At 39.4% G+C, this 24,549-nt stretch overlaps 1 protein-coding gene across 3 annotated transcripts in view; it reads left to right on the forward strand.

Moving 5' to 3' along the window:
* The window catches only part of LOC149078262 (paired box protein Pax-3-B-like), a 100,592-nt gene extending 86,774 nt beyond the window's left edge, over nt 1–13,818 (forward strand). For all 3 annotated transcript variants that reach the window (XM_089241871.1, XM_089241872.1, XM_089241873.1), the window contains exons 5-7: nt 8,037–8,253; nt 11,027–11,211; nt 13,115–13,818. In XM_089241871.1, the coding sequence (XP_089097997.1) occupies nt 8,037–8,253; nt 11,027–11,211; nt 13,115–13,537 (825 nt within the window). In that variant the 3' untranslated portion in view covers nt 13,538–13,818. The remainder of the gene's footprint in view (nt 1–8,036; nt 8,254–11,026; nt 11,212–13,114) is intronic.
* The last annotated feature ends 10,731 nt before the right edge of the window (nt 13,819–24,549 follow it).

Here is a 24,549-nt window from a genome sequence, read left to right on the forward strand (position 1 = left end):
CGCGTCCGCATTTCCGAAATGTTTGTTCCGCGGCAATGACAAGGGAAGAGGAAAACGAAAACTCGTTGCACGTGCGGCGGGTCCAGCAGTAATAACCAGGTCCATTCATTCATTTATTACGGCAGCCTCGTTCTTACGAAGGTGCCAAAATCGAAATAAAGGGTTGAATAAAAAATATATAAGAAATACGATGAGGGGGTGGGGGGGGGGAGGGGTCGAAGAAAACATCATTTATTATCATCATCTTCAGTGAAGTTCGTGGTCGGTCGCGTGGTGGAAGGACCGAAACCTGTTTCCACCTCCGACGACCGAGGAGAGAACCAAGCAACACAACACAACGCACTTTTTATTCACAATAATAATGGTTGCGTGTGAAGGAGTTTCTTCGGGAGGGGGGGGGGGGAGTTATGTATTTCTTTTTTATATTATTATTATTCGATCGAAAGTGTGTGTGTGGGGGGGGGGGGAAGAATGGCAGCCTGGCCATCGGAGGAGGGAGGCCGAGCGGCTAAACTGATGTGCGAATGTCGGAAGGTCAGCATCATTAGGCGGGGACGATGACACCCTGCTGTAGGTCGCCTACTAGGATGTAAAGAGAGCCGCCGCCGCCGCTGCCTTTAAGAAAAGAAGAAAGAGGGAGGCGATGCTCTATGAAAGAATGAATGTTGTGGCCCTTTTACTGCCTGCCGTTTCAATTCAATAATCTTTATTCTTCACAAACGGACAAAAAAGAAAAAATCCCCGTGATAATAGAGTGAGCAAGCCCCAAACATATTTTCCCGTGTGCATATGTATGCATGTACGTTACGTGTGAGAAATTTATATACCGACGTGCGAATTTCCTTTTGCTCTTTTATTTATTGCTGCTTTTTTTCGGTATTTCCTCTCGTTAATTTTTTTTCAACAACTTCGTTCGTGGACTAAATTGGATTGGTTTTTTATTCCGTAGAGAAAGACGGTCGACGGCTCGGTCAAAATTTCGCGCCATAATATCCCACGTATGATTTCGATAAATCAGTTGTATCGACATTTTTTTCCGTCCTTTTATTATTAAAATGTGTATTACTTTCCTTACTTTTATTACTAGATGCTAGAGCATTTTGTCAGACCTTGAAAGTGGTCTTGTTTCCTCGAAGAAGGCTCGGCATTGCCGAAATTACAGTGGTTTTAAGGACGTGAGAAATCTCGTAATTTCCGAAATACTATACGTCAAGTTAGGCGAGTTATCTCGTCATTGCCGCTGTAAGCGTTAACAGCTTTTAGGCTCAAATAACAATATTAACCCATTAAAAATGACTTTGATTTTTAGAAAAAAAAAAAACTGTGAGTGGAACCCACTCCCACCACCAGTGGCGAATTAAAGTCGGTCGAGGCCCCTTAAATTAGAAAATAATGTAAAGTTTCGGTTTTTTGGAGCGCCCGCCGTTAAATCAGCCTCTGCCCACCACCAAAGAAAAAAAGATTAAAATTTCGAATGGCAAATTTTCTTATCAACCGGCGTCGATGTGTTAACGGAAATGGTTAGAGACAAAAACGAATCTCTGGAATTTCATTTTGCTTCTTATAGAATTTGTGGGTTTCCCCCCCCCCCCCCCCGTTTTCTATAACTATAAAGGGTAGAGCTACGTTTGCGTGAAATAATTTCCGTTCCATGTCCAGTGGCGTAGTAAGTGAAGTTGGTCTGCAGCAACGCACAAACGGTGGGTTTATCGACTACGCCCATCATCTGTGAATTTCCCGAGAATCCCGTCACCGCCTTGATCATAAATTAAAATAAAACAAAAGAAGAAGTAGTAAGTAAATACAGAAATAGACGCATACGATGTTGCAAGCTGATATCGTAAATAACTTCTGATATTCGTCCATTCGGAAAAATCTAACCCTTACCCGCGACCCGTTCTCGACACAACGTTGAATATATTCGATTCTACAAGCTCCTCTCAAAGCAACGTTTCCAGTTTACCATGATGAGTTCTATAAAATGCTTTTTTGAAAATCCAAGTGCAAATGATGTCAGCATTTTTGCACAAACCTTAACTTTTCAGTCATAGAAGACTTTTCCAGACCCGAATTAAGTTTTTAACCCCCATGCCCAGCTCAAAAAGGCTGATTGTGAGATTAAGGGCGGGCTTAGATAAGCCTGTGAAGAAAAAATGTAAGACCGCGCGTGGCAAAAGAAAAATAATAGGAAAGATTTAATTCGTTTAATTAACAAAATAAGTTACAATAAAACTATAGATGCATTGTTACAGACACAAACACAGACGTATAGCAACAGATACAGATAGATTAACGTCCTCTATGCCTGCTTAGGGCTGACGTATAGCAACATGTGCCAGTAAACAATAAGGAGTGTTATGTTCCGGACGGCTTTGACTTCTCTAAATTTTTCCTCACCCGTAATATTTTATCTTGATCATATTTTCTGCAGTTTTTATTTGACAGTCCCTATAGTAGCCACCCACCCGCCAACGCAGAGAGATGATTGCTACACAAATTGCATCAATTTTGATATCTCAAGTTAAATTTCACTTTGCGACCAGGTCTGGTAACCACCTGAGGCTTCGCATTGGAATCATTGGTAAGTCCTTGGTAAGAGGACAGGGAGGACAGTCAGCTGCTCTAGATTAGGTAACTGCAGTTGGCCGATCAATGTCTTTCATCACATATGCAGGTTTCACTCGATCAATACTCAGTGTCACCGTACGATCTTGAAAATTTTATCACCATGAGCGACAACCTGATGTGGACCAAGGTATGGAGGCTGAAGGCTTCGACGAAGAGCATCAGTTCGCAGGAAGACATGGAGACATGTGAGCATGTCTTCAAGTCTTTGCTGACGATGACTGTTGTTGATTCATGCGCCTAATTTGAAATAGGACACAAGTTTTGCACAGCTTGTCGCAACCTACCAGTGAAAATTGCTGGATCTGGACTGTCACTCTGAAGTGTCAAGAATTCTCCTGGCAGGCGAATTGGAACCCTATAATAGCATTTCTGCTGCTGTAGCCTAAATATCTTCTTTCCAAGCAGAACGGCAGCCTAGCAGAATGGAAGAAAGAATTTTACTCCAGCTTGCAGTAGCATGAGCCATGATTGCAGATTTTAATTGCCTGTGAAATATTTCCACCTGCGACCTGCCCATTAGCAGCCGGGTGATAAAGAGATGTGCGATGACGGATAGTACCCAGCCAGGGAACAAGAGCAGAGAAGAGCGATAATTCGAACTGGACACCCTAGTCTGATGTTAATCGAAGATGAGAGCCAAAATGAGCAACCCAGCAAGCTTAAAAACTTCTCCACTGTGTTGGTGGAACTGTCCACCAGAGGTACAGCCACTTAGAAAAACGGTCGATCATAATGGGACAGAACTGGAACCCTTCGGATGGAGGAAGCGATGTGACCAAGTCAATATGTACAACATGCTCAAACCTGGAACTACATGGTTGAAAAATGCCAGGCTTGCTTTTGGTGTGTCTGGAGACCTTTAACCTCTGGCAACGTTGTATTTGCGAGCCCAAGAAGAAATATCACTTCTTAACGAGGGCCACACAAATATCCGTTGTTGTACCAGCTTGATTGAGGCTTTAACACCAGGAAGAGAGAGAGACTGTGGAGCTTTTCAATCGACGAAAGTTGCGTGAGACGATTGGACGGATATGGCCAGTAGATGTGTCACAAGGAGATCCAATGTGGAGGGTTGCCCACTGGGATGGCTTGAAATGTCAAAGAGGATGGGATGACGCCAGATATTAACTGTTGGAGTTCCTCATCTTCTGCTTGTTGTTGAGCCATTTCCCTGAAGTCAAACATTGAAGGTGCTGGTTGCCAATCTTTCCCCAACTGTTGCTGAAGTGGTGAAGCTCCCATGGCAGTGTCAGATGCCTCAACCACAATAGCTGATGGTATAATGTGGTTGATTCATCTAGGTCATCCTTACACTTTTGAAATGCTTTGGTGGCCCCGTCTGACCACTCGATAGGTCTTTTATCATTTTATCATTCTTTGTGGCATCCTTCAGGTAATTATCAACCACTGCTTGTGATTGTGCAGCATGAGGAATGTGAAACGCCTATAGAAATTATTGATGGCCAGAAATCGAAGCAGTTCAGGTATCTGATTTATGAAAGTTTATGATTGCTGAGACTTTTTGTCAGGGAAAGGTAAAATGCCTTTTGAATAGACCCAGGAATTCCACAGGGCCTTGGCCAAGTACGATGATTAATCGGCGGGCCAAGTACGCACTTGGAAGCGTCGACGAGAACTCCAAATTCTTGAAACCTCTGGAAAACTTGTTTCAGATGGTCGATGTGCTGACTCTCACTCTCTGAGGCCACTAAGACATCATCAAAATATGGTATACAAAAGCTCAATCGTCTAAGAACATAATGTATAAACCGTTGAAAGGTGGCAGCCGCGTCTAATAGACCGAAAGGCATGAAGAGGAACTCAAATGGTGTTATCACAGCAGTCTTTGGGATATCTTGCTCCTTGACTGGAATTTGGTTGAGTGCCTTGGCCAAGTCAAGAGTGGAGAATATTTGTTTGCCTTCCAGCATTTGCATGCAGTCTTGAATGTGCGGGACTGGATACCTGTCCGGTTAAACTATTGAGCTTTCGGTAATCGCTACGTGGGCGCCAGTCATTTCATTGCTTTCCTTTACCATGTGAAGTGGTGATGCCCAACAGCTTTTTTGATGGCCTGCATATCCCAGCTGCAACAAGGTATTCAAATTCTTGTTTAGCAGCCTTTAGTGTGTCTGCAGGTAATCGCCTTGGCATCGCATAGACCGGTGATCCCTTCGTCCAACACCCCCTATAGATAAGATTATCTATAAGAGAAGATCTTATCTATGGGGGTGTTGCTTCGTCTCGATGAAGTGTTGCACATCGTGTTGAACTTGTCGAGGACCCACGGAAGCTTGCTTCTGTTAGTGTTTGGGATTCTGTTAGCAGGCGGTGAAAGATCGATTTTCCATCCATGGGCTTCACTTGAATTTGCGATGCAGTTGAGATTTGAGTTGTGTTAGAGGATCAGCAGACACTTGGCGAACATCAATTTAACAGGACAAAATGACGTAGGAAATCTGCTCCAATGATGGGTTGCGAAATTGCTGCAACGATAAAATGGCCAATGAAGTATCCTTCGTAGTCCTAGGCTCAACTTAAGCAGGTGTTGGCCATAGGTGTTTATGACAGTTCCATTTGCTGCAAAAAACTGCAACTTCTCAGGCTGACGACTTGATTCTGCAGTTGTGGCAGGAATGACAGAGACATCTGCGTCTGCATCGATGAGGAACTTCACGGAAGATGATTGGTCAGACAGATATAGACGGAAACACTCGAGTTTGCCGTCCATCTGAGCATTGAGTGTAGCTAGTTTCCCTGCTGGTTGAAAATGCATGGTTGGACACATTTGGTTGCCTTTTCCTTGAAACGCCAGTTATACCAACAGTGCTGGTAGTTTCTGTCACGACTTCTGGAATGCTGACGAGATCCGCTGCGATTTCTTGATTGGGATCGAACACGCGTTTCGAGACGTTCCAAACGGGAAGAAATATCCATAAGAATATACAGTATATATATAGTATGTATTTATTATGTATATTATTATGTATGTCAGCCGCTGGAGGAAAAGAGACAACAAAATATCGTTACTCACCCTCTGAACGGCTTTACGCATCTTCAGGAGAATGTGTGATGGTTTCTGATCGCAGAGTTGGAATCTAGAAATTAGGTCGCGCAACCGCTGTTCTTCCGAGTTCGCATACTGCGTGCACAAATGGTGTCTTAGGGTAACGTAAGATATGGGTAATAATAGGAGGATGGATAACAATCGGAGTCTTGTGATAATATCCCCTACCACAAACAGCTCCTCGGGTTGCAAAGCCGAAATTATATGATGGTACTTGGTTACCTCAGCCGTCACTCCTGCCGAAAGAAATTGACTCTCCATCTGCTTAAAGCCAGATGTCCGGATTGGCTCGCCAAAACGGTGGAGCATTTACTGATACATGGACGAACCATGCCGGATGAGCGGCTGGGCGACGGCTGGCCAGGTGTCAGGCAGTGGAATGCATTCTGTGTGTTGTGCACTTAGTATACAGTCGCTTTCGTGGCCCGGGTATTTGGGGGCACACACACACACTCATACTTCCGGCACAACTCAATCGGTAGTAAATTGCCTATGGCGATAGACCGGAATTCTGCTCGGTTTGAATGAATGAATGATACATGGGCGATTTCGACCGACCCGGTTGCGTTTTGATCTGTCATGATGCTATGTCCTCTTTTTTTTTGCTTGTTTTCTTCCCGATTTAGGTCACTAATTGTGGTAAAGGAAGATGATAGGATCAATTTAATTCGTTCAATTACCAAGATAAGTTAGAACAAAACTATGCACGCATGGTTACAGACACAAACACAGACCTTTTCTGGTTGTGCTGTCATCAGTCTTTCATATTTTGAAGTGTTAATGACAAATGCTTGAATTTCTGTATTATGTAGAAGTGGGCCTATGTTGTTGAAAACATGCCTGCTTTCGTAGAGAGACTTTTTCAAATGGAAGACCAGTTCGTAAACATTAAAATGATGATAAAAATTGAATTTTTCAATTTCTAAAAAAAATATGAATCATACCAATATTTTGACGCCTCATCCTCTGAGTTTTGCGTCGTAAAAGTTTTTTTTTCGATTAGCGATCGTACTCGTTTTCCTTTTCGGTTGAGAAAAAATACCATTATTTATCTAAAATATTTCGTGGTTTGTTTACATTGGTAGCTCGTGTTATTAGCATGTTGTGCTCAGATTCGATACTGTCGTGAACGCGCAACTCAAAAAAATTCAGTCAAGTGTCGAAGGAACATTTATTTATAGTTGTTGCGGCTGGAATCAATAAGTGACAAAATATTCAATGCGAATCTTTCCAAATGTTTAAAAAAATAGTAAGTTTTTTAGTTTCGTTTTTGAATTAATTAAAAAAAATGAAGCCAAAATTAAATGTTAGCCGCAGCCGAAAACACATTAAACAATAAGTACAAAAAATTCATAGAAATTAATTATTTGATAATTAATGTAATCAATTACAGAAAAAAAATGAATTTTCTAACAGATAAAAAACGTGTTATCCAAGGGGGGGGGGGCTAGAAGGTAAGTCATATTGCTCTGGGGTTGCAGGGGGAAAAAAGGTAGGGAACCACTAGTACAGTCAGAAGATGCACATTGCAAAGTGCATTTAACAATATCACATTTAACAAAATAACAATATCAGCAGTTTTCAATATCTCTTTCCCTCTGGGCACCGGATTCGCTGCCCTGATTCGTAACAAAAATTGTTTTCCGCTTTATCACGAGCAGTTCACAGCGAAAATAAACGACGTTCAAAGAAAGTGCATATAGTTTGGGATTAGACAACCATAAAGTGCGGTTCATGAAATGATTAAATGTGCGAAATTTCGGAACGAAAACGTTTCGAAAGTTCAATCCGATCTTTTTCGGGTAAAATGCGGTTTCTGTGTGTGTGAACATACTCACGCAGTACAAACTATCTCAAATTGTAGCGATTCTCCAAGTCTAAACTTTTCGACAACTTCATGTTAAATTACGCAGCTTCAAGTATATAAGTTAAATTAAAAGTAAGATAAAGAAAAAGGGTGAGGTTGGCTCTTGTGTCATAGACACGGCCGCAAGTTTTGACGTGAATACGTTTTTTGTGCCTTGAATCACGTGGTAGGTACTGATACATGTCATTGTCATCGGCTTTGTCTTTGGAATAGCTAACAAGCGATACTAACGTAGTACTACGTTATTTAATGTCCGAAATTTCGCACATTTAATCATTTCATGAACCGCACTTTGTGGTTGGTTGTCTAATCCCAAACTATATGCACTTTCTTTGAACGTCTTTCCCATTTACGAACTAATTGTGTAATCTGTACGGGTTCGTGAAACCAAGCGTCGACTGTAATATCATTACGGCATCATATGAATTACATTTCTTTACGAAGTGTTGACCAGTTTCATGTTTGTGTTTGAAGGTTTGGTTCAGCAACAGACGAGCTCGTTGGAGGAAGCAGATGGGAAGCCACCAGATGAACGCTTTTGCTTCTCCGGCTGCAGCAGCACTCGGGCTTGGATATCAACACCATCATCCGGGATCTTACTTCGTCGGTTCCGCCGAAACGCCGTCCGCCACTTCGAATACGTCGCAGGCGCCTTATCCGACTCCTACTACGGTAGGGGCCTCCGCTGCCGGTAAGCTCCAGATTTTCATGTTTTCCCCGATCCATGACGATGCAAATCGATTTCACGAAATTTAGCCTAGTTGTAAATATTCTCTGTGAAGTGGAAAAATTACGCCGAATTCGAATGAAGAACTTGTCCCGAGATAGCCTTTCTCTGATCGTAGCCTTTAATGTTAGCGACATTGTAGTGCCAGAAAAGGCAGAAGCCACCTCGAAATCAAATTGCATTTTGCAATTAGGTTTTTTTTTCCTTTTTGATTACGGGAATAAGCTAGACAAAACTAAGCGACCGGCAAATATATGTAAAATACGTATGTTATAATAATGCATTTAAAATACAGTAGGCTATAACGTACAAGTTAAAGATATCCGAGAAAGTCAGTAACTGTGAGTACAGATCATTTAGACCTACTATTTATGTATGTAGGTGTGTGTGTGGCTACATATTATTCATTGTTACATCTTTTGGAATAAATGGTATGGCATTTAAATTTTTGAAAAAAATTATTTTAGAAACCTGCATCGGGGTCATGCTGATCAGGGATGTAAGCAGGATCAACCTTTCGAAGGGAGGCACAAGAAGTTTGTTTCAGAGAAATTTTGAGTTTTACCACCCCCTCCCCCCAAAAAAGCATTTAAATTAACAAAAATTGGTTTATTTGGCATATATAAAGGGTATGTCTTTTCGATATTTCAATTTTTTCACCGAAATAAATATTTTTTTAATAATTTGTGGTCGGCTTGGGGTGGGGCAACGGAATCTCTGAGCCCCCTGCGTACGCCTCTGATACTGATGGGGCTCATACATTGGTTTTTGTTTCGAAACACAGTCTCAAATAATTTTACAATGAACATTAGTTTATAAGTCTCAATTATCAGCAAATGTAATCGCATTTTAATTATTTAAAATTTGCTCTGGGCAACTTGTTAACAAGCAATTCGTAGAATACAAAAAAACAGTTTGAGAAATACAGTAATACTATCCTCACCACCTTCTCCAAGAAAAGCCAATCGTAACTAGTCAACGGTTGCTGTCAAGACAACCGAGGAACCCATTCCTAGTGATTCTCAAAGTGGGCATCGTGGCTCTTAGGAGGCGTCACCAGCCTATGTCTGGAAAATTACAGCGAGCTGTTAATATAGATGTGTGCTTCGAAGTAGTTTTTTGTTAAACTATTCTGGGAAGCCGCAGATGAATGTTAACTGAGACAAGGAAGACACGAGTGACAGAACTGGCAGAGTTTCTCAACCGTTCAGCATCCAACGACTACCAAAATTTTCTGAAAGAATTCGCTGCTAATTCACATAATTGTAGGCTTTATTTATCTTTAAAAACTTTGCGAATATCATTAACATTAGTTGCATGAAAATGATTTTTTTTTTTAATTTGAATTAAATTTTCAATTCTGCCTGTACTATCATCGTAGGTTGAGAAACGCTTCTGTATGGGATTTTGGTTTACAGATCCTGTGGCAGACATATTAATTAGGCCGAGATTAGGCTACGCTATAAAATTTTTATAAAAGTTTTTTTTATAAAACTTTAGAAAGGCAACCAATACGCTTATCGGTTACATTCGAGCATATACAATCTTTTAAGCTTATTGATGGCATTTGTCCAATTTTTAAAAAAATAATTATAAAACTTTTATAATGTAATACCAACCTTATATATTATATATATAGGGTTTGTCTCCTAGGATCCCGCTGCTAAAATGCAACTTTTTTGCAACCTCTGAATAAAACCTCGATCTCCTCCAGATTTGTTCAGATTCTCCAACCTCACGTTGCCTCAATGGTGGTCGGCTGAAGATGGTTTTTTGTGGTTCCCAAATTCGAGGCGCGAATGCGAGCCGATCTTCCCGTTGAAGTCTCATCACAGAGAGCAACAGGCCTACAACGATTTACTAACGGATTAACTAACGATATACTAACGGATTAACTAACGATATACTAACGGATTAACTAACGATTTACTAACGGATTAACTAACGATTTACTAACGGATTAACTAACGATTTACTAACGGATAACTAATTACTCAATTATTGCACTTCATTTATACGACGGTTTTTAACAGCTGGCTGATGCGAAGATATATTTAGGAAAGATAGAAAATTCAACTGTGTGTGTGTTTGCCCTTGCGGGAAATCGAACCCACGTCCTTTCACATTGTTCAAGGGTTCGATCATTTTCGAGTTCGATTCCCCGCAAGGCACAGTTGAATTTTCTCTCTTCCCTAAATAAATCTTCGCATCAGCCAGCTGTTAAAAAGCTTCGTACGGATAGCGGAGAGTGACATCATTTTCGGACTTCACTTATAGTTAGAAAAATTGACGTAAAAAATCACGTTTATATAACAACCATTACAGAGAAACAGACTTCACGTTATTTTCATAACACATGCACAGGTTAGTGCATGCTACATACATGCGCAGCTTCCAGCATGGCCCAGGTCTTCCTCGTCCACCTGCTAAAATCTCTTCATTGAGACCGAGCGGCGGATCATGATCTGGTTAGGAGGAGGAGGATCTTCTCCGAAAATCTGGAAAACAATCTTTTTTCAGTTTGGTCGAATCCGTATTTTACTGCTGCCACTTGAGCCTTCCTTCACACCGAAATTTTCGAAGAAGTTTTAATCAATCTTTTCATAAAACTTTAGAGATACGCGTCTTGCTGCAGATTGACGCATATCTCTAACTACTCAAACAGATCTAACTATCAAGCACACAATTTTCTATTTTAGTGAGATTTAAGTTAGTGTCATTTTTTTCATTTCCGCAGTCGTCTCATCACTGCCATCGGCACCCACAGGTTCGACGATTCCTCTGCATCATCAACATCATCATCACCATCCGAACATGAGCGGCGGAAGTAAACCATCGACGAGCCTGACATATCCCGGTCATCACCATCACCTGGCAGCCGAATGCGCCGCTGCTTATGGCGCCGCTTCCTTCCAATCTCAGGTCTGAATTCAATTTTCATTACACTTTCAATTCAAACCTTCCTTCCAGTATTCATTCATAGTAGGAGAATGGGAAGGTTTCTATTTCTTCACTTTTTATACTATAATAAATCGAAAAATTTTCTCTACTATTACTTTATATACTTTATATATTTCTGTTATCAAGTTTCTGTTAAAGTTTTATGATACGTAATTTTATATATATATGTGTGTGTGTATACATATATATATACGCACACAAACATATATATGCACAAATAAAGATAAGAACAAAAAGAGAAAATATAATGAACCACGAGGAGGCCGTTCTCAAGGGGGAACCCCCGACATTGTTCGAGACAAGCAAAAATGTTTCTGATGATGGCAAGCCATAGAATGGCTAAAACAGCCATCCGTTCGCCCGACGTTTTTGCAAAAACAAGCTCTGGAATACATGAGAAAGAAAAGCTAATTCGAGAAAATACGAAAATCAAAATTGAAAACCACTAGACATACACGAAAAAGGCATTAGTAATAAAATAAAAAAATAGAATAAAATAATGGGCACCACCACATACAAGTGTGTGTTCGGAAGTAGTTTATGAAAATGAATTTAAAAAGTTACACACAAAAGGCCTACCTTAAATTCAACTTCATTGGGGTGTCACAAAATTAAAAGCCAAATGGCGTTAACTAACGAGTCAAAAAACGTCGGTGACATTTGAAAATCCATGAAGGAAGATGAAAATCCGGTGCCACTCAAGATATTTAAGAAGTCAGGCTAAATTTTTGCAGTTTTATAAAAATTCTTTTACAAAATTTGAAAAAGCCAGCCAAAACAGCTATCGGTTACATTTGCTCGAATGTAAGCAATAAGGTTATTATTTTTGTAACCAATAAGGTTATTGGTTGCATTTTCCAAGTTTTATAAAATAACAAGGAAACAGTTATTTTCCGGATATTATGCTGAGGTGAACTCGGAAAGAAAAGTCACCACGTCTCCGCCGGGACTCGAACCTAGGCCCTCCTGCACGCCGGGCAAGCATGCTACCATCTACATCATTGGAGACATGACCCTGCCTTCCTTATTTCACGCACTCTGGTGTGAGGCGCTGAAGTAGAGGCAGTAGCCTCAACTTCAGGGAATGGCCAATCCAGGCAATGGCCGAGTGGCACGATTAGGACGATAGGCCCCGGGTTAGGAAGATATCTCGGGATGAGGAAAAAAACCATCTATCTCTCTCTAAACCGTCCCACTTGCCCGGCATGCAAGAAGGCCTGGGTTCGAGAGTTCCGGCGGAGACAAGATGACTTTTCTTACCGAGTTCACCTCAGCATAATATCCGGAAAATAACTGTTTCCTTGATATCTCGGACTGAGAAAAAAGCCATCTATATCTCTTTATAAAATAACTTTTATCAAACTTTTACCGTGTAATCCCTGCCTTTGAGACTTTTGTGCACCGACGTTGACGATCAGAGTAATGATATTTTAGAAGCACCATAACTTTTAATGCATGGACTCCAAAGGACACTAACATTCAGGCTATGAATGTTTATCTTCCGATTTCTAATTTGGCTTACCTGGAAGCCGATTGAAGATCGGGGCCCAGAGGCATTGCTGTATTGCCCCGAAGTAGTTGTAGTTTGGAGATTTCGAAAATATTCTAGATGAAAACGTACGTGAGTGCCACAAATCGTAACTAGGATTTTTTGCCCCACTGGCAAACACTATTTTGTCGCCTCCACAACTTTAAAATTCGATAATTTCCTTACGGTATTCTTTTTTTCCACTTAAAACTGGCGCCCCTAATATTTTTCGCCTGGGACAGCTGTCCTTCCCCCTCCCTAGTTGTGTCCCTACCACTAGTTTTGCCTTTTCTCTTAAAAAATTAATTGATATTTATTTATATATTTTATTTCTAGATGATATCGATGTTTCATCCGGCGACGGCGGTAGCTCCGTCTTCCAGTGCCATGGGCTCGGCTGCACCGATGGTGGATTACCACAGCGGCCAGCAGCAGCACGTCACCAGTCATCAGTCTCTGTCGTCGTCTTCCGGAAGCCATCCCTCGTCGGAAGATACTATAAACCCTTGGTCCGTGTCGAAAGTGTCGACGGCTGGCCCGACGTGGGGCAACCCGTCCAACACGACGTCGGCGGTAATGCACGACGAGATTGCGGCCGCCGTCGGTTTCGACGCAAATGTTCCATCGTCCGCGGATCCCCTGGTCGCGGCGGCCGCAGCCGCGGCGCACTGCGTCGTTCATCACGAAATGAAACCGTCTTTCTCATACTACGCACCTCCGAGTCAATTCCCGACGCACGTTCGAGGACTCACTCTGTGAGAGCGAAACCAATGAACTTTGTACGTCCAAAACAAAACCCCCTTTCGTGCCAATTTACCGAGTCACCACTTTTATATAATTGCGCGTTCTCATTATCACGATCCCTCGCCATCGACGCAATCGGATGTCGAAGAAATTCGAGTTCCGGTTATGCCAAGATTATATAAATTTCGTGTACATAGAAAAATACTTGTAAATGTGAAGAAAAAAAATTATTATTTTCTGATTGTATAACATTATTGTGAAACGTTGTTACTGTAATAAGTGATTTTTAAATTCGAGTTGTGTGTGATCTTTCTTTTCCTTCTCATTGCGCGAGACCAATTGACTCGAAAAACCAATCAGTTAACACTATTAAAAATTAAAGAACGGCCACGTAAACTTTGGGCAGTTACAGTTTTTCGAGTGCATTTCATTTCAAATTCAACGCGTTTTATTTATAAAAAGCCTGAAATAAAAACCTTTACAATTGAGAATCGATAAAAATTTCAGACTCTGATTAATCAAAAAAATTTTAATCGAGTTCTTAATCGGTTACCATTTATAATAAACATAGTATTGGTACGTATATATACAAGGGTGAAATCTTAAGGCTGTTTCAGCTCAAATACTTCGTGGTTATAAAAAAATACTTTTAATTGTAAAAAATACTCAAATAACGTGCGTGCTCATTGTAGATATACGTCATTTATTTTACTAAGGGCCGTATATATGTACCGAGATAAAAAATTTAATTTTTTTATACGGTACCCCTGTCCTCTAGCTTACAATTAAGATGTTTCTCTGTATGAGCCCAAAAAGAGGGAAAAAATCCATGTTTCGAAGTTCAAGATTAGTCGAGATATATTAATTGTGAAAAATCGCTGAGAAATAACAACATATATAACGGGACGAACTGGAGAAAAAAATTCGAAACTCTTTCGCAGGTGCAATTTATTGAAACATTTCGAACTTTGAGATGCCTCCTTAACTTTTAAGGAGTGATATTTCTGAAAATATTGCACTTGGAAACGTGGACTTGCTTTGTTGGGTCAAAAGAAACAGGGCCACAACCAGGCGGCTGCCTAGGGCGGCATTTTTTATGACGGTGTTTTCACTCTCGCGCGCGCGCAAATTTTTACGCATCGAAATAATTTTGAAGGGAAAGTGCAAGTGGATAAATAAGCGCAGGTAAATGCAGTACTTTTCAGTGTTGAAATTGCTATATAACTCCTTGGTGATTATTGCTTAATTCATCTCAACGCTCGCCTCTTTTCTTGCAATTCCAAAAAGTGCCACCTATCTCTAGATTAGCAGGTTCCTGAAAAAAATTATGTTTCTTCTCTTTTTTTTGTTAAGGATCTTTTTTCATTCTTTATCAACATTTTTCTAATTGACTTTCGTGTCTTTAGTCGAGTCGCCCACCACAAGTTTGGATTCCTTGTTCATCTCCCCACAAATGCCTCTTTCAGCCAACGCCACACTAGAAGAATCTCTAGTGTGGTGCTGTTTTTCTCCGGAATGCTCCGACTGCCCATTTCTGAATACCTATATCTGTTCCTTATATCAGGGATTTCCAACGTAAAGTTTCTCGCGGAACCCTTGATGATAATGACGCTGTTTTAAAGAACTCAAACACATTTTTGAATGTACAAATACAACGCCACAACAGGCAAAATGCCCAGCGAGGTGGCTGAGAAAAAGATGCCCATAAAAATATGGATGTCATATATTTAAAAAATACAGCAACCCAATTGAAAATGCAATTAACATAAATTATAAACGATATATACACATAATGAAATATTATACAACACCCATAAAGAATGCTTATGGTTGTCTTATTCTAAGAATGGGTAGAGCTTCTCGATTTACCCCAACATGTTTATCGTATTTCTTTTTAAACGTGTCAATTGTGTTACAATTTACTACCTCCGGGGGTAAGCTATTCCATTTATTAACAACCCTATTAGAAAAAAATTCCCTGCGACACCATAACCTTGCATTGTCCCTCACCAATCGATACTGGTGTCCCCTTGTAAAATCAGTCGATTGGCGGTGTACTAAAACTTCATGGTCCATCCTGTCCATCCCACTGAAAATTTTGAACACTTCGATCATATCTCCGCGACACCTGCGTTCATCCAATGTAAACATATTCAAAAAAATGAAGTCTCTCTTCATAACTCAAGCCCTGTGTGCCAATGAGGACACGCGTAGCTCTTCTCTGCACCCCTTCAACCAAGTCTATGTCCCTCTGTAGGTATGGTCTCCAAAACCTTACAGCATACTCCAGTCCAGGACGAACTAAGCCTCGAAAAAGCGGAAGAATGACTTTAGGAGAACGCGAAGAGACTTTTTTGAAAATGAGACCAAGCATTCTATTCGCTTTTTTGACAACCGCTGAACAATGTTCAGAAAACCTAAGCCGCTCGTCAATGAGAATTCCTAAATCTGTGATCCTATTTATCCAAAAAATAGCGCGTACCTACTGCCGTCTCAACATCATCATAGCCCCAGGGCAAAATGAAAGAGGGCCTAGGCAGCACCTCCCAATTTACATATTTATCGTCATAAATCATTGTGCCAGATCTTATCGCGAAAGCTCCTATTCAACTGATGTCCCTGCATAGCTCTCACAAAGGGATTGGGTCTGGCCCGGGCCCCGAGATGATTCTCATCAGATGTGGTTCTATTTTTGTTTTTCATACTTCAAATTCATATTAGTGGGGGGGGGGGGTCCGTAAAGAGTCTGACCTGGGGTCCCACCAAAGATCTCATCCTAGGGCACTGCCGCGGTATGTGTGAGCCATGGGACTCTGTACCGTGCTCGATTGAAGTCATGGTTGGGACTCACGAGGTTGGAGCTCTGTGAGCCCATTGGGTGGCATAATCACGAATCAAGAGCTTTGATTGTAATCATCACTAGTGCAAGAACTCTGACATATGGCTTTAATTTAAATAATCATGATGCTAATCATTGAATCATAGGGTGTTCGTTTGAGTTGTCGGTAAATATCTGCTGTGTCGGTAAAAATCAAACATCTCTATCTTCAATGGTTTAAGTGAGCAATATGACCCCTACAACGGTAGAGCTGGCAAGGCTTCAGCATGGAGGCCCGGGACAAACCTCATTGTTTCTTTGTTACACTATTAATTCACTATAGAGGAGGCCTCATCAAAGAACGCTCCAGGATGGAGGGGGGGGGGATGATAAGCACCGAGATGATCGCGTAAAAAGGAAAAGTTTTATTCTTAACAAACTTTTTTTTCCAGATGGGAGCTCTCTCTTATTTCACCCCCCCCCCCCCCCCCGCACAGACCTTTTTCTCTGCTCACAGAATTTCGTTATCTGTGCGGAATGACATAATAACATGCTGCTTATACACGGTGATCAGCGAATAAACCCTTATTTCAAAATTAAATATCTCTACAACAAAGTTCAATAGAATTATGCGGTAAACGGTACGTTTATTAGCAAAACTGTAAGAATGTTGTATAGAAATTTCGAAAAATTGTTTTTTTTTTAATTTTTTAAAATTAAAAAAAAAAAAAAAAAAGAACTGGAGATTTTGGGGTTCCGAAAATCCTCATTTGTGTGAAGAGAAACCACTGCATTCGCCTAAAGTTACTGCATGGGCTGCGGTATGCGCCAGAGGCATTATCGGCCCCTTCTTCGTGCGAGAAACGATTACTACTGAACGTTACGTTACAATTTTGGAACAATTTGTCAGCATACATGGCGCATACCGCAGTAACTTTAGGCGAATGCAGTGGTTTCTCTTCACACAAATAAGGATTTTCGGAACCCCAAAATCTCCAGTTTTTTTTTTTTTTAAATTTTAAAAAATTAAAAAAAAAACTAAATTTTCGAAATTTCTGCACAACATTCTTACAGTTTTGCTAATAAACGTACCGTTTACCGCATAATTCTATTGATCTTTGTTGTAGAGATATTTAATTTTGAAACAAGGGTTTATTCGCTGATCACCCCGTACATGCAATATAGGGAACTTTATTCTGCGCAGCAAAAAGACTGTGTACACGGGGGCATTCTCAGTCATTCTAAGATTCTAAAAGTCCATATTTTGTAAACTTTTCCATCATCAAAAAATTGTGCCTTTCTTGGGCACTTTTGTCCATAACCAATAAACGGATAGAAATAAAATTTCATCAACCAAAATATACCTTTTAGAAAATATTGATAACAATTATGCAGTACAGCAATGGCGTTCGCAAGCGGGGGGGGGGGGGGTGGTTCTAACTTCCCTCCAAGTCAAGTATTATTTTTCAGGAAAATACGTAAAACCTTCCCTTCGGAAGAAAAAAAATTGCCCCCCATCTGAGGAAACTCTGGGTACGCCTATGCAGTACGCAGTACAGCATTATATTACATGTTAAAAAGACATTAATGAAGTAGAACCCCCTTCCGCCATCTATCAAATAAAAGTGTTACAATTCTTCGATTGAAATTAGCGACCGGATTTTGATTGATGTGTTGCATGAAAAAAAGCAATATATGATATTAGTTGAGATTTCATAAGTAGTAATATTAGTTAAATTGTCAAGTTTGCCTCGAAATTTCAACAGTGGTTGTTTGTATGCGGTAAAACAACGCTAATGAATATATCGTGAAGTGAAGCTGTTCTTGGCTTTTATAGTGATTCTTTTTTATTACAATCACAGAAAGTCCAAGGTGGATGCACATTGAGAGTTTTACTAATGTTTTTTTACCACGCACAAATAACAACTTAAAATTTCGCTGCAAATTTGGTGCTTTAACTAATATCATTGCTTATAAAATATCAACTAATATCATATCATATTGCTTTTTAATACGGCACATTAATCAAAATCTGGTCACTAATTTCAATCGAAGAATTGTAACACTTTTACTTGATAGGTAGCGGAAGAGGTTCCAGTTCATTGATGTTTTTCACATATAATGCACGCTGACTCTAAATTCATGGGACAAACTTTAAGATGTGATATAAGACACCTAAACAAGCATTTTTGATCATAGAATGTGCGTTCGAATGGCTATAGCAAAAGATGTAGAGGGTGTTTTTTGAGAGTGCGCAACATCACTTCACAAAAAACAAATATCATATTTTTTCGACGGGTTTGTTGCAATATGCACAATCAACCATTCGAGGGTACGTATGCACCTTCGGATTGGATGGGAGTTTGTTTTTCATTGATGCACAAGGACCATAAAGGTTATTCCGCTCCAAACAATGATCAAGCGGTGCAATGGCTGGTGGTAGAATTTGCGTTACCATGAGAAGACCTACCACATTACAATGCCCTGCACCCTGGTCACGAGCATTGGCAGATCGGCCTTTAGAGGAAGCGCATGGGTTTGAGGGAGTGCAAGGAATCACTCTTAAAGCAATTTTGAGCTACTAACCTTCAAAAAGCATTTTATATTAAGAGAAATGACTAAAGATAACACAATTTCAAGGTATTTTCTTCAGGTACTTTAATTTCTCATCAAAATATTTGAAAATATTTTTAATGTTTGATCGTCTTGGGAAGGGTACCGGGCACCCTATGTTTTCTCCTGCGTACGTCTCTGGTCACAAACGCGTGAACTCGGGTCTGTTACTTCGCTAGAAAATTTCGCAGCAATGTATAAATAAAAAGGTAGGAAAAACTTGTCTTTATGCTACGTGTGTGTGTGTGGGCAAAAAAAAAAAAAAGCGGAGAATTGTGATTTCAAAAAACTAGAAACTAAGGGGAGCGATTCTTGGATTGTTAATAAATAAATATTGTCTTTGGATTCAGAATAAATTTTAATTTATTAATTTCCATGTTTTCTCATGAAAGTGAGCAAAAGCACATTTGTGGTACTTGATGGAATACGATTTTTCTTCAAATTATTTTTAGTAAATTTTATGTAGAATTTCAATGTGTTATATGATATATATATATATATATATATATATATATGTGTGTGCGCTAAATAGCTCAATTGAAAGGTAGATTTCATTTTCCCAAAACCCATGGGAAAAAATGTAAACAGGTGCGCCCACTCTATGGGACGACCCTCTTCTGCTTAAAAGAAGAGTAATTAAATTGATTTGCTTCTTAAACTCTCATCAGAATGTTTTTATTTAGGAAATTCTCTCACTACATCTTTAAATCATCGATGTTACCCCTTCCCCTTGGGTGGGGGGTCGTGACCAACACTGTTGGAACCACTGTATCAAGGTAATGGAAAAAGGTAACTCTTTTCAGACTGTTGTATCTTAAGGGCGGAAAATATTATACGCTTCGGGTGGCACAATTTCTAGGACGGCTCTTCTAATTGGAAGCTGAGGAACGTATAAAAAAGTGAATTTTTTTATCTCGGTACATATGCGAACCTCCTAGTAAAATAAATGACATATATGCAATGGACCCCTTTATTTGAATATTTTTTTTAATTGAAATTGTTTCACCAACGGTTCATGAGTAACTTGAGATGAAACAGACCTACGTTTTCACCCTGGTTATGCGATATTAAGTTGATGTTTTGAAAATCCATGTCACGTGCGTTATCCATGCACCTATTTGCCTAACGCAGCGTTTCTCAGCCTATGGTCCGCAGGCAAACTTGGTAATTCAATTCTAACTTGAATGAAAAATTATTCCATTGCGTGATTTAATTGATACTAATAATACCCATATGGGTTGAAATAAAAATTGTATATTCGTGCTTAGGTTCACCATACCTCATCAAGGAAAATGCGAAAAATTACGATCCTAAATACGGGATATCACTAATTGTAGCCAAAAAAATTCGATTTACGACTATAATTTGCTAGTTACTGCTAAAATGGGTGAAGGATGAGGGAAATAGGAGGGGTGGGGGCTGCTACAAATCGCAGGGAAAAAATGTATTTGACGAAAGAAACATTCAAATGACTGAATGATCATATTTCATTGAGAAATATAAGGGGAACTGGAATTTCTCTCTTAAATTAGGTGAAATATGGGACGTCGTCAATTGTCATCAAAAACATACTCTACCACGAAAGCTAGGCTGGAATAGATCTCGCGAACGTGTAAGTCCAGTGGCGGAGCCCCTGGCTTTCATTCATTCATTGTCATCAAAAACATTAAAACGTTAAAACGTTAAAATTCGGGAAATAAACGTTGGAGCTGACAAATATGTGAGACGAATTTTTGTATTTATATAGCTATAATTATCATAATAGTTATTCAGGCCATAAATGTTTATCTTTCGATTTCTAATTTGGCTTATCTAAAAGCCGATTGAAGATCGGGGCCCAGAGGCATTGCTGTATTGCCCCAACGTAGTTGTAGTTTGGAGATTTCGAAAATATTCTTGATGAAAATTACGAGAAAACGTACGCGAGTGCCACAAATCGTAACTAGGATTTTTTCCACACGGGGCAAACATGATTTTGCCGCCTCCACAACTTTAAAATTCGATAATTTCATTACGATGTTCTTTGTTCCCACCTAAAAAACTGCCACCCCCAAAATTTTTTCGCCTGGAGCAGTGTCCCCGTGGTTCTCTCTCTAGTTCTGTCCCTACATTAGTGTTTTTCAATATTGTTTCCAACACTTTTGAACAGATTACAATAAAAGTTCGTTATAACGAGAGTTCTCACAATCACGAGGGAAATTGTCGTTATGGCGGACTTCTCATTATAAACGAATTCCATTTTTTTGGTCAGTCAGGTTATAAAATTATAGAAAATTCCTGCTTTATCTGCATTAAACGTTTTTTAGATCATTTTGTTTTAATATTAACGAATAAACAGAACCCTAGTCATAGATATTTGGTCTTACAGCAGTTGATTCCCTAAGGCGTTTTTTGAATAGAAATTTCGTTTTCTCAGATTGATTTTTCCATTCAACCAAACAATAAAAATTCTTAATTATTATTACTATTAATTCTCGTTTCTCACTTCTATGGCGGTATAGACTCGTTAATATTTTTTCACGAAATTTTTTTTTGTTCAGCGATTCGGAAACGACTTCAAAGTGTACGTTCTGGTCCCTTGGTCTCTGTCGCTGGAAGAGACATAAGTCGGATAATATCATAACATGTCTTATGTGCATAGTCGGGAAGCTCAAAAACAGAAGGAGGGGATTGCAACGTTTTACTTTTCTGTGTCCATTCTTTGATCGAAGTACCTCAGAGTAAATCTTACGAAGAACACGTGACACATGATAACTGTCATCATGTTTAATTCTTGAAGAGACAGAAAAGAAAAAACGGACGAATTTCGAGAATTTTTTGACGTCATAACGAATAAAATACGCTTTTTAATTTCTAGTTCGCTATGACAGAATACTTATCGTATCTTTAACATTCGCTATTTGACAATCACTTGCAAATCATTCCTTATAGCGAGATTTTCGTTATAAACCGTGCTCGTTATATCGGACTTTTACTGTAGTTGCACAATCTCACAGATTGGCGGAAATGGGATAATAATTCGCAGACCTTCGGACGACTAAAAATCAATATATATATTTTTTTTAGTTTCCAAAGTTAAATAACACATAAAACAGTCAAATCTCGATGTTTGTCGTCTAGAGGCCTAAGCCTGTACAGAGCAACTAATCAAAAACTAAACACGAAAGAAACAAAGAAAAAAAAATAACACAGTTGTAATAAAAAAAATAAAGTTAAATAATAAAATAATTTTGGATAAATTTTTGTAACAATTAATATTGAAAATACTTGTTCACAAAACAGTAGCATTTGATACAATTAAAAATGGCATAAGGCAACTACAGGCATATTGATAATTATTGATAATAATATAATTCACTTCTATAATTGAAAATATACATCAATATCGTCTATTGCTATTAGAAATTCAAAAAGTGATTTTTTTAAATGATGCAAACCTAGGTAAATTCTGTATAACCAACGGTAAAACATTAAATCGAGACGACATTTTATGTTTGAAATCTTAAAGATTATAAGGCCTACACGAATAGCGCAAAATGTTTCGCGGACTGGCAGGCAGGATATCCCCACGGACCGGCGGTTGAAAAAAAAAACACTGATCCTAATGAAATTCAAATACGTACAGCTTAAAAAGTTTGTAGTTATCGTGAATAGTAGCTTATTTATATGAAAAAAAAAAGGAAATTATATAAGTATACGGGGTGCAAGGGCGTAGCGATGGGGGGGGGGACCTTGGGGGTCTTCCCCCCCCCGAAATGTGAGAAAATGACCGAAAAAAGGAAAAAAGATGGCGAAATCTATTGTTCTATCACTTTGCCCCCCCCCCCCCCGAACGTAATTTCTGGCTACGCCCCTGACGGAGTGTCCTGTACGTCCTAATTCTGCCTTCATCTCACCAACCCAAGCATAGTAGAGGTATAGTTAATATTTGAAAAATGCTCAAAATTTGTTCAGAAAGCATCCCGTACTAGTTTTGAGAGTGGAAAATTGTGTGTCAAAATTTTAATCTAAATTTTTATTACAATCCTGTTGTTCTTTGACTTCCAATCAGGAAGTTGTTGCCCTGTCTCTTGTGAGCACAACAAAAAATTTCACGTTCCCTTCCGATTTCAATTTCGATATTCTGTTTAGTTCTTCAGAACTGCCGTCTATAACTGATGCTATCGAGTAGAGAAAACCGAGAAACAGAGAAATACTCTTTCTTTTTCTATTACTTATATATACTGTACGCATATTCCTATACTACTCCCGAAACGAAGGGGGGGAAATGGTGCAGTTAAAAAAAAATCGTCTCTCACTCCTGTTATCAAAATATTAATGTAACAGATTGTGAGGGGAGAGGGAAAACGTGTTCTTACGAAAAGCAAAGTCACAAAGAATCTTGGGCTCGTCATGGCCGAAAAAAGGAGGGATTTATAACCCCTTAACGATCAGGGGCGAGATACCTCATTCAAACGTGAATGCAAGAAATTCATTCCATTCTTTTACCTCTTATCTCATCACCGCTTCATTGTGACTCTATCAACGGAAGTTAATTTTCTCCCCACCAACGTTCTTTCTATACTCCTATTTAGTGATTCCCCCATCCCATGACGCATTTTTCCACAAGAGAGAACGAGACGGAAAAAGGATAAATAGGGGAGGTTGAGAAAGATTGGATTGGATTTTCAATTTATTTGCGCAAGGACCAATTTGGCCAAACTGCGTCAAAACATGATATATAAAAAAGAAAAATATTCTTTTGTCATGTCAAAAAACTAAAACTGCATGAAACGTAAAACAATGACATAGATTGTAAAAACTATAATTTGTCGTACAAACCAATGGCTGTGATGAATTTAAAAATGCGAGATGCATCGCTATTGTCATCTAAAATGTCATGAAGTGAAAGTTGAGGAAGAGAAGGCGAGGGCGCGAAAGTGAAATATCTAGGACATACTTCCGATTAGAAAAAATATCCAAATACCGTGTGGACCTCAAATACGTCCTTCATACAGCAAGGGTTTGTATAGTTATTAAAGTAAAAAAATCACACAACATTTTATACGGACACTCTGCGCTCAAAAGCCCAAGGGACCGTTCAAGTATTACGTAAGCAAATTTTTAGCCATTTTTGACCTTCCCCCCCCCCCCCTTGTCAGCAAAATTTCGTCATCAGCTCTGCCCCTCTGAATCCTAACGCATATTGGTGGGATCAGAGATGTACACAAGTGGGGGGCCATAGGGGGCTCGTGCCCCCTCCCACGATCAAAAATTTATTTTTTAATGCAAAAAATATTTTTTTTAAATTGAAATTTCGGAAGAAAACACCTGTATATGTTATTATAATTCAATTTCTGTTGATTTCAATGTTATTTGAAGGCTATGAACTCAAAATGTATCTTTAATAAATTCATTGCGACCCACCCTCTAAGCCGTATAATGATAAATCGCGTAAAGGCCCTTGCCCCAGAAACCAAATATGGCCCTGGGGGTTATCTGATGCGGCCTGCCCTCCTCAAACCTAATTTTGCAAAAATGAACTAAGCGGCTTGCAGATCGCTTAATCGCCCCGTGGTACAACTCCAGAACATTTAAGCGACCCGTGGCACATTTT

The sequence above is a fragment of the Pholcus phalangioides genome, unplaced genomic scaffold (assembly GCF_987345545.1).
Source record: "Pholcus phalangioides strain wild (caught in Gottingen) unplaced genomic scaffold, Ppha-v1.0 ptg000014l_1, whole genome shotgun sequence".
In the NCBI taxonomy this organism is placed as follows: Eukaryota; Metazoa; Arthropoda; class Arachnida; order Araneae; family Pholcidae; genus Pholcus; species Pholcus phalangioides.